Source organism: Oryza sativa, chromosome 8 (genome assembly GCF_034140825.1).
Source record: "Oryza sativa Japonica Group chromosome 8, ASM3414082v1".
In the NCBI taxonomy this organism is placed as follows: Eukaryota; Viridiplantae; Streptophyta; class Magnoliopsida; order Poales; family Poaceae; genus Oryza; species Oryza sativa.
In genome coordinates, this window is record NC_089042.1 from 205634 (window position 1) to 219761 (window position 14128).

At 40.7% G+C, this 14128-nt stretch overlaps 2 protein-coding genes, 1 long non-coding RNA gene and 1 other non-coding gene across 5 annotated transcripts; 1 reads left to right on the forward strand and 3 right to left on the reverse strand.

The window, feature by feature from the left end:
- Nucleotides 1–562: 562 nt before the first annotated feature.
- LOC4344432 (BTB/POZ domain-containing protein At1g21780) lies at nucleotides 563–3014 on the reverse strand. 2 transcript variants are annotated; one of them, XM_015794761.3, is made up of 4 exons: nucleotides 2798–2928; nucleotides 2558–2703; nucleotides 1686–1801; nucleotides 563–1430 (listed from the first exon to the last, which is right to left on the reverse strand). In XM_015794761.3, exons 1-4 carry the CDS (start codon nucleotides 2911–2913, stop codon nucleotides 819–821), a joined length of 990 nt encoding a protein of 329 aa, XP_015650247.1. In that variant the 5' UTR covers nucleotides 2914–2928; the 3' UTR covers nucleotides 563–818. The 2 variants fall into 2 exon arrangements, with proteins under 2 accessions (XP_015650247.1, XP_015650246.1); XM_015794760.3 differs by having other exon boundaries at nucleotides 2558–3014.
- LOC136351368 (uncharacterized) lies at nucleotides 2834–11447 on the forward strand. The gene is made up of 2 exons (XR_010734422.1): nucleotides 2834–2971; nucleotides 11070–11447. It is a non-coding gene; the product is annotated as an uncharacterized lncRNA (long non-coding RNA).
- On the reverse strand, nucleotides 3419–3490 carry TRNAQ-UUG (transfer RNA glutamine (anticodon UUG)). The gene has a single exon. It is a non-coding gene; the product is annotated as a tRNA-Gln (tRNA).
- Nucleotides 9522–11243, reverse strand: LOC4344435 (NAC domain-containing protein 105). Its single transcript, XM_015794762.3, has 3 exons — nucleotides 11063–11243; nucleotides 10652–10938; nucleotides 9522–10538 (listed from the first exon to the last, which is right to left on the reverse strand). The coding sequence occupies exons 1-3, from the start codon at nucleotides 11241–11243 to the stop codon at nucleotides 10032–10034; spliced, it is 975 nt and encodes a 324-aa protein (XP_015650248.1). The 3' UTR covers nucleotides 9522–10031.
- Nucleotides 11448–14128: the final 2681 nt, after the last annotated feature.

Sequence of the window (14128 nt, forward strand, 5' to 3'; positions counted from 1 at the left end):
CATCTCAGACTTGTTCCTTCATCCTTGTTGATTGTCTCCGTCTCTATCTACACCTTGCCGCCTTTCCTCAATTCATCTCATCCTCCTTTTTTTTTTTCTTTCTTTCTTTCACAATCTCTCTCCCTCAGCATTTGTTTGTAATCCGGAATTGCCTACCTCAACACGATCAACATATGCCAAGTCTAATTTTCACCATTCCCCCATATGAACGAACACTCAACCAAAACCATGTGTCCAGATAGATGGACCATTTCTTCCGCTCACACGTACTGTATATCCATTCCAGACGCCAAATTTTGCTTCCCGACACTCATCTTGGACCATCCATATATATATATATATATATATATATATATATATATATATATATATATATATATATATATATATATATATATATATATATATATATATATATATATATATATATATATATATATATATATCGCACCTGGCTCTGCAATGCAAGCCCATTATATCCACCATAAGCTACCTAGCTACCTGCATCTCTCTTTTTGCTAATTCCATGCATGCTGCTTCTCAACAAGCATTCCACCACAGATGATGCATATAAACATGAATTCATGCCTTCAAGCATCTGATATTTACACACCACATCACATTTGCCGCCCGGAGTTCTGCAGTTTCCACACGACTATTTACACAACCACTTTCCTCTACTATAAACACTTGTGAATCTTAAACTGAATACTGATCCACATTGGGGTACAACTAGCAAGGACGCAGTGTACATCTTCACAAGTGCAACCGAATATTTACAGACCCCCCCATATATAGGGTCAGTTTGGAGCTAGCGCTCATATGGGCTTCCACGCAGTTATGACCTCTTGGAACATTTCCAGCATCAGCTCACGATCTGCGTGCTGGAAGAAGCTATTGATCTCCTCCCTCACATCGTATATCTTCCCAAAAACAAACAGGTAGGTCAGGCACCCTTTCTTCAGCTTTTGCAGCTGGTACAGCCACGCGACGTGAAGCCTCTCGAGGACATTGCTAGAGTTTATATCCTCCAGGAGGCTCTCCTCGCAGCAGTCCTTGATATCAGAAATGCTGTACTTGTTCGCTGCGGCGAGCAGCGAGAGGCGGTGCTTCCAGAACTGGTCTAGCTTTATGGTCCCGTAGATGAAGCCAATCAGAGCAGAGCAAGACTCAAGGCACATGTCATTTATGTTGATTGTGGAGGACTCCTTTTCCTTGAGATCATGGAGGAACATGCTTTCAAACACAGGAGAACATGATGCAAGGATGGCCTTATGGGCCTTGAGGACACCATCAGTCGTATTTATGGTGACGTCTGCATGTATCGACTCCGTGAGCATGCGCGAAAGGCATCCGAGACTGCTCTTACTAGCAATGTTCTGCACCGCTATGCTTTCATTTGGCCAAATCGAGGTAGATGATTCTGCAGCCTGTAACCATATCACATTACATTAGCATATTATTATTATCAGTAGGCATCTGTTTGAACAGTAGGACTTGTCATAACCTCCAAGCCACATACATACATACATACATATATATATATATGTATACACACACACACACACACACACACACATATATATATATAAACTACCGTGTAAAGAAAGAGAAGTGTGAGATGTTCTGAAAAAGAAGCGGAATTATTTTGGAACCAATTTTGAGGACAAGAGGTGGATACTTGCATTGTTAGAGGCTATCTTCAGGTCCAAAAACTCAACATCAATAGTGAAACGCCCAGCGTACATCGTATCAAGTTGCCAGAAAAAGTCTTCGCTGCTTCGGAGGAGATGCTCATGCACTGTCAGGAAAAATTGGACAATACTTATGAAGATCAATGAGGCTGCCCGTAACATCAGTAAAACATCACTGCAGTAGCTATAGAAGCAAGATGACTATGGAATGACTTGGAAATAAAAGCCATTGGGCTGTTAATGCTTGAAAGTGAACATTACCCTATTTTCGTTCTATTCATATTATAACAATGACAAAGCCACCCAAATTCCAGTAAACCTAGTGTCCTGTGAAAATTAGAAAACAGACACCTTATGTTTCATGAAGGAGATGGTGGAGCTGTTCTGAGCTTAAAAAGGTTCACCCAAAACTAAAGCAGTAGAATGGAAGGTAGAAACAGTCTTCTGCGTATAGCCCTTCCCTTTGAGTTATTGCTCACATGATAGTTGGAATTAAAATGAAAGTGTTATGCAAGAAAACACCTTTTCCCCCCAATATGCCCTACGAGTATTTCATAGAGAAATATGATGACCATATGCATAGGGAGGGTCTGACTCTTTGGGAGCATCTTCAACTAGCCACCATACCTGAATGGTGAATGGTACTACTAGAGTAGATAGCTGGTAAGGGAAGTGAAGAAGTGCTCTATTAGACAATTTGCAGATAGCATGTTAAGTGGTCAGGTCAGGTCAGGTGTTCAAAGTCTGAAGATGGCATGGAGAGTGAAGACAAGACATGCACTAAAACGGGGATGGTCCATAGCCTAAAGCTAAATATGGTGGTGGTGGCAAGAAGAAAGAAGAAAGTAGAGGAGTATATGTACCAGGGGAGACGCAGGAGCGGCGTGGCGGGCCGGACCAGCAAGCTCGGAGAAGGAAGCGGGCGAGCGGGGGCCGTTCCTTGGCCACCCGCCCGGGCTCCGGGAACAGCCTCACGTATACATATCGAGCCTTCTCCACCGATAGGTACCTGCACGGATTCGGATCGAATTGGCGGATGATTTGATTTGATAGGGCAAATCGGTGATCTCTGAGTAGTGGGGGATTGGGATTGGGAAGGGAACCAGTTCCAGATGCCGATCTTGAAGGAATCGGAGCGGCGGTAGGAGGAGGGGCCGAAGGTGTCGATGCGCCACTGGGCCAGCCGGGAGATGGTCTCCACCCGGTTCTCCCTCTCCATCCCGCCGCCGCCGCCGCCGCCGCGCCGTCTCCTCTCACTCTACTTGTAATAACTCCCGGTAACATAACTCATTAACTTTTCCTTTTTCCTGGTCAACAACATTTTTCTTATCTTAGAAAAAAACAAAGAGATAAACTTTAAGCCTGTTCAGATTGTAGCTAAAATAAACCTTACTAATTTTTAGCAAGATGGCAATATTACTAAAATTTTAGTACGATTTCTTATATATTTATCAAATTTAGTAACAAACTAAACATAAATTTTATTTGGCAGCTTTATAAAAAATAATATGGTTGAAAATGGCATCAAAATGAACATGCCCTTTCCGAGACATCACATTTTTATGGGTGATGCAATGTATCAAAAAAAATACACACAATTTTGAAAAGTAATTTTGAAATAGAAGATTTCTATTGTAGTATAAATACACACAATTTTGGAACCGGACAACACAAGATGCTCAAGGGAAGAATGCCAAGAGAAAAAAAAATTAAAGAAAAAAAAAAGGTCCCACCGGGATTCGAACCCAGGTCGCCAGATTCAAAGTCTGGAGTGCTAACCACTACACCATGGAACCATTATTGTTGCTAATTATCTCTGTAAACTTATTTATACAAATAATATTCGTTAGAGCCCACTTGAGACGGCCCATTAGTTTATAGAATGATAATAGCTAGGCCTCTTTCGTCAGATGGTTCGACCTTCCAAGTCCAACTGTACGCACCGCTTCAAATCTGTTTGCTCCCTCTTCAATTATTCTCCTACATTGTTTACGAGGTTTAGGGCTTGTTCCTTCTAAAGAAATTGTAATGGAAAAGTACTGAAATATGTCATCCTTTAACACTAAACTGCCCATTTGTTTTAAAGAAACTCACGAAAGGCAAATTTCATATCCCTCTACTTTAGGAGGAAAAAAAATCCACCTCAACATAATGTTTTCAATCCTTTGTACTGTTTACCGAACAACCATAGAAAAGTTTACTATGTTTTCAACCCTTAGGTTTGCACATGTATTATCATATATTCCTACTTTTTTTTCTATTTTTATGTTGTGAAAATCCTACAAAGCAAATGAGCCCTTGAGGGAAACAAAACTTTTTTTTTACCAAAAATGTGGTGACACTTTTGTTCATTTCAGCCCTATATATGTAATCTCTCTCTCTCTCTCATTTTAGTATATAACTATCTCTCATATCATATCTTCTAGGCAGTTGATTAATTACTTTTAATTTTGTTTCTCTTAAACACATGTATTATCATATATTCCTACTTTTTTTTCTATTTCTATGTTGTGAAAATCCTACAAAGCAAATGAGCCCTTGAGGGAAACAAAACATTTTTTTACCAAAAATATGGTGACACTTTTGTCTAGTTCATTTCAACCCTCCCTCTCTCTCTCATTTTAGTATATAACTATCTCTCATATCATATCTTCTAGGCAGTTGATTAATTACTTTTAATTTTGTTTCTCTTAAACATTGTGTATTAAAAAAAAATACAATGTAACTGCAGAAATTTATAATATAACTTTAAAAATTTACAATGTAAATGTAGTTAATATATAGCACAAAAATGATTTGACTATTTTCTATTTAAATTGTGGCGCAATAAATATAGCTAGTCAAGAAAATAGAATATCTCTACCATATCTATACTTCTTTAAAAAGACTCTAAAGTTGTGTTCTTTTGGGCGGGTTGGGAACCTCTCACCTCCACATGCAAAACGGAGCGATAGATTAACACATGATAACGTGGCAATGATGCATCTGTCTTTCCCTACCTATTTCCGTTGTAGCTTTTACATATTACCCACTTAAACTTCTTAATATTACATAAGAACTAAATCTAAATAGATAGCCACATGTAAAATTAAATTAAGATAACTATTCCATATAGGAAAAGGTAGATAACATATCTCACAAAAAAGTACTTTTCTTTATTTTGAGAAATATTGTGATATTTTTTGTACTTTTATCACTAGCAAAGTGCGACATTTAGCTAGTTAGAAAAGCTAGCATACGTCATACCATCCCGGTACGTATATAAGACAATATAGTCATGTAGTCCACACGTTACAGCCGAAACATGGCCATACCTTATGCTCAATGTCCCCATGCCCAAGCCTAGCCATGTGACCACACCTTGATTCTCCACATTCCTCCTCTACTAAATTGCTCATGTCGAAGAGCATATGCAGGCCTAGCGCAACAAATACATGCAGCTGCGTGAGCCGATTTGATCATACATAACTTTCTCCCTAGTTTTTTTTGTTCTTAACTTAATTTTTCCCCTTCATTTCATTTGATTTCATTTGTCAGTATTAACTAATGCACCATACCCTTTTATTTGTATATCTTAAATTTCTTACTCCAAGCACTATTGGAGCTATGCATATCGACTGGTGATACCATGATAATCTTATGTATTCAAGGGCAAACATTAATAATATTTAGCGATGCTACATTGATGATACTCTACTAATGCACCAATTACACTTATAGCATGCTAAAGATAATCGTAAACATATTATACGGTCAATACACCAACAATAATGATAAACAATGATGAAACCCTCAATACAATGATGATATTCATGACACATTGATACACCAACGGTATGAAGTGGACAATATATTTGACATGCCAATGGTACTATCACCCAAAGGATATCTCAAATACAACAATACCATGCCTATAATACCTCTCATGCATCAACAATAACACGTTGATGATACCTCCAACACACATATAGTACTCAAATTGGAATATCGATGATATTTGAAATACATTGACCATAAAAAAACTAAGAACTCAACATTATGATATATCCACAATACTATAGTATCATGCTACTTGTTGAGTCATAATACCTTTGTGGTACCATGAAGAATCATTGATGTTTTGTGATACGTCTTGATTTCATCAATTCATGATACCCGTAGGTATCACGGATATTTCATGATACCTATAGGATTAATGGTACCTTGTAGATATCACCGATGTTTCCATCATGACACCTTGTGGTATCATGATACCCGTAGGTATCACCAATATTTCATGACACCCAAATGTATTAGGTACCTTTGTTGTATCATGATACCAGTTGGTATCACCGATATTTCATAATATCCATATGTAGCATGGTACCTTGTGGTGTTATGATACTCGTAGGTATCACTGATATTTCATAATTCCTAGATGTATCAGGTACCTTGTGGTATCATGATACCAATAGAGATACCATCGACAATTCATGATACCTTTAGGTATCACCATGTTTCATGGTGCCCATATGTAGCATTTACATTGTTGTATCATGACGTACCACCAATGTTTCACGAAGGAATCCTCTATATAGGTGTGTGTCAGGGTTTAGGGGTAACTAAATTTCTATAGTAACATTATGAAGCTATATCAAGGTTGTAAGATTATATCATAGAGATATCACCTATATTTATAGTGGCTTTCATATAGTGTTGTCTGATAAGCCAACAAGTAGATAATAAAGGCCTATGTAGGTATTACTAAGGTTTTATATATGGTGCTATCAGTGATATGTATATCACAAAATTTTCATGAACGTGTTGAGCTCATCTTTTCCCTTCGTCGGTCCAGCCCAACTGCTATCTATCCTAATTAGAGAGGGAGGCATGCTATCCTAGACCAAAACACACAAATTATGCTGACAAGAACGGCCACTAAAGCCAGCCCAATCCGGCCAATGCACAAAGCTTAATCTAGCATGGGCTATGTAACGCGTGCGGGCCGATAGGGTTCCATGGCTAGCACTTAAGCAAAATAAGTGCTCAGCTCGCGAAATAGTGGCACGTTGAACATAAGTAGAAGCACTAGCAAGTCAGGTATACCATTAAGATGATATATCGTACGCTAGTTGCTCCCTATGTAAAAACATAGCGGAAAAAATATGGTTCCCTATAGTTTTTTTATCTGTAGAGAACAAAGGGTAGAGGGCCCACCACACTCTTACCATCGTCTACCAGCATGCAGAAAACAACATAGGCAGTGCCATAAAAGTTGTATGGGACAAACTCTCATTTGCTTCCTAAATTTTTTTGCTTTGACCCAATTTTGTTTTTTTTTCGCCATCTCTCATCTCTAATATCCCCTTTTCTTATGCTCCTTCCATCCCAAAATATATATACAACTTCTAGAGTTCAAATTTTGTCCCAAATAAAACAACCTAATACTTGTAAAAGATGATTTTTACAACTAAACTACCTATACTACCCCTTAACTTCATTATCACCTGAAAGTCTAGGTCCACAACTCACCCACCTTGAGGAGACAAACAAGTCTTTTTACCCCCTCTCCTTAATATTCACTGAGAAGAGAGATAGTAGCTAGTGGCTAAAATTGGCTATATTTTAGCATGCGCACGCGTGTTGTGTGTGTGGACTCTTTTCTAACCTCAATCTAGAGCTACCTCTATTCTTCTCTTCTCTGGTGAAATGAGCAACCATGATCTCCCACCTGCCAGCAGTAGGTGTCCTCCTAACTTTCCATCCATGACCCCCCCCTCAAATCACTAAAATTTTCATCCCAATTAAAACCCTGCTCTAAAGGTGCAATCCTCATCGAACCTAAGACTAGCATCAGGTTACTTGTGCTAGGCAGGTAGGTAACTTGTCCTCATGCGTCCCACTATTCCTAGAGGTTCTCAGTTAAGTAGATCGAGGAGGAGGTAGATGTAGTAAAGAGGTGGTGGCCTTGGCGTGTTATCTAAGAGTGATGTATGATCGTGTGTCATTTACATCTTAAAATTGTAGCCTTAAAAATACAAATCTTAAGGGGCTGTGTGTTGTTTAGTTGCCTGAAAACAAGAAAAAATTAGTAAAACTTTGAATAGCCACAATATATCGTTTTAAGATTCGTGCAATTCCCTAACCCTACCATTTCTTATCTTCTTCCTTACATTCTCGACACAATTCCTCTTTATCCCTCCCGATCCCCCAACCCAACACACACCTCCTCTTCCACCATGCCATATGTACAGAAATTGTTCTACTCCTAACCAGATAGAGCATGGCTATTGATTTCACTAGAGAGGCGTAGATGAGCTTTAGTGTGCCCCACCCTTCTTTGTGCCATCGCCCCCACCATGCTCTTTCTTCATTTTCCCAAAGAGATACCCGGCTCGCCCCACCTTGCCTGTCGGATTATCCACCAACTCCTAGTTGATCACCTCACCCCTGCCAACAACTGACCCTCTCCTTGCCTGTGGCTCCAACGCCATCACTGTCACCTTGTACCATATACCTTCACCATCGAGCTGCCACCTCCACAGCCATCCCTCTAAGCACTACAATGGTGCTAGCTTTCCTTGACGAGGCATTTTCATCAAGAAGTAGCGCAATCCACACGCACATATGCTGGAGAGAGACGTTGATGGATCTATTAAAGGGGATGGGTGGATTTGGGGGTTTGCGGGTGAAAGGGCATACATACACACGCTGATTTAGAAAACGAATGCCGGACAAATGCATACGGTCCATGTAAACACTGGAAAAATGCACATGTTTTCTCTTACTTACACGTGGGGCTTTCTTGAAACTATATATTATTGATTAGTTATATGATGAAAATACTTGTACACCTATGCTAGTACAGTTGTTACGACTAATTAGGCCTAGATTATATATGACGAATTTTTCCATACAATCCCATACTTACAAATGGGACCAACTTTGTTGTGGGCTCATGAGGACCCTGCCTACCAAGTTATACAACAAAATTCTTCGTCACCGTGTGATAGCCCAACTATTAATGACAAAATCCACGGCGTTTGTGATGAGCCCGTTTGTCGCCGTGAACATATATTATGACCAAGGCCTCCAGTTATTGCTAGGATTGGTTGAGGGTGAAGTTTACGATGACTGTTTAACGAATTTGTCATAGATCAATGACGTACGGATTCCCTATTCGTCACACGGAATGCGTAGAAAGCCTATATCTATTTTATTGAAGCCCTGGGAAGCCCCCGCCTTCCATTCCCCCCAACCCCTCTCTCACCCCACCCAACCTTGGGACTTATAATTGGTCTGTGCTGCCATCTTTAGGCATTGCCGGAGAGAAGAGATGCTTGCTAGAGGAAATAAAATAGCTGCTCGTGGAGAAGAAGAGGTGCATGAATTTCCATGTTCATCTAACTATTAAACTATACATTGGAATTTTCGAGGAATATTTTAGGTGATAGAAAATTAATCCCCAAATACTAAACCCTTAGAATACATTAATTTTCACATAATACATTACTTTTCTGTAAGATAAGATCGGAAGTGAGATATCATGGGGTACTCAATTTGGGCACATGAATAACAAAAGGATGGAAACAACTGATGATTGCGTTAGGGTGGACCGCCCCAGCCGGTGTGTTATGATTGCAGTGGTAGTGGAAGTTGCTATCCACGTATATAATCCCGCGGCTTCAATTTCAATTATATTCGTTCTGTTGATTAACAGTGAAGGTATCTGCTGAGTTTAAGCAATGTAGCAATCTACTATCTACCTAGCTAGGTGTACTAACAAACTGTGTTTTGTATCTATCAACTAAAAACAACACATGCAGAAACAAGTGATACGTACGCCATGATCAATATAATGTTACATTATATTTAAACAATGATAAAATATATATATATACAAATTAATTGATCAATACTATATATACTGCAGAGAGGTGGTGTACACATTAAGCAGACAACGATATATGTATACATATATATGATGTATATAGTGATAGTGCATATATATGTGTATATATAGCACCTAATTAAATGCTAGCTAACTTAATCATCATCAGTTACAAACCTCTCTCAGCAATGAGGTCAAAAGACGAACAACCGATAGATACACACACTGACACTAGTAGCTAATTAATTAAGAATGAACTAACAACCGTGTACTGACATAAGCTAGATAGTAAGCATGCAGATGGCCTGATGATGGCCAGTGGTCAAATTAATGTATACATCATGGAGACGGAGTAATCAACTAATTAATAGTACACTCGATCGTTTAATTGTGCGTATTTGTAAGAATTCATGCATATATATGATGAATGAATTGTCAATTGATAATAATCGATCTGGATCGATCGATCAGTCTCGGTCATCGATGAAGCCTGACGAAGAAATGTTGTTGCTGTTCTTGGAGCTAGAAGCGGAAGGCAGGTGGTGGAAGAGCTGATGCGCCGGCGGCGGCAGCAAGCTGGTGAGCAGGTTCCAGTCGACGATGCCGGCTTGCTGATCGACGTCGACGCAGCTGCTAGCCTGCGAGACGTAGCCCTCGCCGTCGACGATGGTGGGGCTCTCCAGAGGCGGCATCATGTCGGAGAAGTGAAGCTTGGACTCTGAACTCAGAATGTTGCTGTGGTCGACGACGCTGTTATTGTTGTTGTTGGCGAAGAGAGCTGAGGCAGCGGCGCTCATCAATGGCCGCCCGGCGAAGCTAGGGTTGTCGTGGTGCAGCAGCAAGCTGTAGTTGTCGGGGACGGCGGCGTAGGCTCCGGCGCCGTAGCTGCCGGGGATGCAGCCGTAGGACAGCCTGTGCTGCTGCTGGTTGGGCATCGGCTTCTGAAACGCGCGGCAAACCACCCAACCTTCCTCCTGCATCCATATTCCATATTAATATCCATGAATTAACATATATAGTAGGACAGATAATTAAGTAAAGAAGTAAAAAATTAAGATGGAATGGAATAGGTGGTTGCAATGCATGCCTGAGTAGGGGCGTGTTCGTTTGATTGGAGGCGGTACTCGTGGATGATCCAGTCGGTCTTCCGGCCGTTGGGGGCGCGACCCTTGTAGAACACCAGCGTCTTCCTCATCCCGATCACCCTCGTCGACGGCGACGAGAGCACCGGCTTGTCGCGGCCGGTGGCCTTCCAGAAGCCCGCCGCCGTGGCGCGGTTGGTCCTCGTCCCGCTGGGGTACTTGCGGTCCTTGTAGCTGAAGAAGTACCACTCCGTCTGCTCATCGCCGCCATGCCCACCGTACTTGCAACGCTCTGCCACATATATATAATTCATCAGAATCATCGATCGTTCAGTTCCCAAATTAATTGCTGAATTGATATTAATTATGCATGAATAGAATGCATGGTTTATTTAATGTAATGGATCAGTACGTACCTTGCAGATCCCATGGCTCGATCCTGTAGAGATCGAGCTCCTGGATGATGTCGAGATCGATCTTCTGGGAGGCCACCTTCCTGGCGAGGTAGTAGCCCACCAGCTCCTCCTCCGTCGGGTGAAACCTGAACCCCGGCGGCACACATGGAGACTCTCCTGCCTCCTCCTCATGCCGATCCATTGCTATTTCCTCCGATCGACCGATCAATTCTTCTAGCTAGCTAGCTAGGAGTATCGTGATCTTTGCTGTATATATATCTAGCTGATGGATGGTTGGAATTTGATTGCCTGGTGACTCTCTATGCCTCGATCGATTGGCTGCAGATCAAAACAAGCATATGCAGAAAAAGCTATATCATCATCAGCTATATATATGTCTTCTTCAGATCGATGCTCATCAATTTTCAGCCCAATCTCAGATTCTCATGAGTGTATAGTAGCTATAGCCTATAGCTAGAGCAATGAACTGCATGCAAGTGCAAGTGCAAGCGCATCTGGATGGGTCCAAGGCTGGAAAAGCTCCTAGAAATAGGACAGACACGGCCACTCATGCAATGGAACATGACCTAATCAGCCAGCCAGTAGTTGCACCATACCTATACAACCTAGTCGTACATACATACTAGTAAGTATACCTTTAAACCAATCAATATTCTGAAGCTAGCTAGGTCGACCGGGGAGACTAGCTTCATGCATCAGATGAATATTAGAACTAATTAAGAACACGGACAGTCAGCAGCTAGCAAGCTGTACACACACGCCTGTACCTACTAATTAATTAGTACTAGCAGTTTGATTAGGGACAGGCAGGCATGCATGGACTATAGCATATATATGCAGCTGAAACTAAGGGTACCTTCCTTAAGCTAGCTGCTCAGCTTGTAACACACCAAAGTTGGGCTTCTGCTGCATGCATGCTAGCTAGGAGAGATGAGAACTGGAAAGTAGTAGTACTGGCTTGTGGACAGTATGAGAGGCTTTTTGGAGGGTAGAGAGAGATCTACAATAATAATAATGTGTGCAATATTTGTCTTCCTAGCTTGGAGTGCACTTCAGGGCTCATATCCACCATCCATACAACCCTCTCTCTTACCATACAGCCATATAGTACTAGTACTAGCTCCTCCTTTCCCAATCTTACCTAAAGCCTGCTGCTTGTTGAGCTCCTGGTCACATCTTCAATATTTCTCCACACAAAAATTATATGCGAATCTAACATAATACTGCATGCGCAGGTATGTAACAACGACTCGTGCATATATAGGTACGACATACCAACAAATTTAATTAAGATCATGCATGCAAGAAATATGTACTCGATCCTTAGTTTAATTGGCATATATATATGACGAAGTGCGCGTGCACTCACCTAATTAGATAACCATATGCATGAAGTACAGCGCTACAGCAGCAGCCAGAAGGAGATCTTCTCCCAAGTCGATCCCAACTATAATGAACACTGTATATATTATATATGGTGGCTGTGTAGCTAGCTATAGATGAGATGAGATCAAAAGATGGATCGATGATGGCAAGGAATTTAGTTGGTATCTAAGCTAAGGGAGCTTTGTGAGCTATTTATACATGAGAAAAAGCGAGCTTATGAGTGCCTGGGCTGTGCAAAGATGAGGATATGCATGGTACATCATCGCTCGATCGATTAGCGCTATAGCTCTTGCTTAATTGATTAAGTGCGCGTGGAGTGGAGATCTTCAGCGCGTGTAGAATCTAGACCGAGAAAGAGACACCACTATACTGTGTACTACAGCATGCATTCAGAGAGAGAGAGAGAGAGAGAATTAAGCATGCAGCATTGCAGCAGCTAGCTAGCTATAGCTAACTTGTTTGGTCGGTTAACAAGTCACCAAGCGACCACCACCACTCAGTACATGAAAGCGACTCTCAATTTGTTCCCAGCAGCGCCTGCTCAGACTTGAGTACAAACAAACTCTCATCAGCTAATTAAACTAGCTTAATTAGCTAGCTAGCTAGCTAACTACACATCCATCGATATGATATGATAGCTAGATCGATCCCGATCATATTCTTCCGCGTTTATAATTTGTCCTATTGAATTGAAGGAAAAAACCACTAGAGATATTATTAAGCAGACAATAACATGCGCAAAACCGTTGCTTTCTATATATCTCCCCCGACCCGGCCATTTAATTAATTCCTACATATCTCACTTAGTGTATCCTAATAGACTTATATCTTAGTTCTCTTAGTGTGTATACATATTTTTTCCCAAAGAAAGATTAATATATAGTTAGTTAGTTTAATCAACAACTGTGCTATATATAAAACTAGTGCATGCTCTATCAGATTGCATCAGGAGACCCTAGCTAGTAAGATATATATAGTAAAAAACAAATAAGATTGCCTGATAAGAAAGGAAGGAAGGGATGATACATGCATTGTATGGCCAAAGTTGTCTACCATATCCATTTTTCCGCCGTTATATTGAGCTTCAAGGGTAGCTTTTGCTACTTAGAACAGACGCTAGCTCGATCTAGCTAGGTTGTTCTTCCTGTACAGTATACATATATAATTAATCATTGATTTGTTTTGACAGGGAAGGGCATGATCATATGTGTGCGTGTGGAGCCCACAAATCATACGCTAGCTAGCTAGGTATGGTACGATGTATCGATCGAGCAATAATACTGGCCTGCAGCTACTACATATAATATGAATGATCGATATATATCATCCTATATCTTGGCCGGGATCGAGGGAAGCACACTACATAAAATACATATATACGCATCATTGCTTGTGTTGCATGCTTGCATTGCTATTCTCGTCTCTGGCCGGCCATGACAATAATATTTGTATTTACACTAACACTAGTGCTTTGTTCTAGCTTATTTAAGTTTGGTGGTTGTCACTGTCTGGCTTGGTGAATGCACGTAATGTCTGGCTCCACACTCAAATGATCAGATAAAGACGGCTCTAGATTCACGAGATCTCTACATGATGTATCAAATTCATGGTAATTAATAATCAAGTCATATAACCCATATTTGGAAGCTAGGAGTTCTCTAGACCGACCTGCTGCACCGT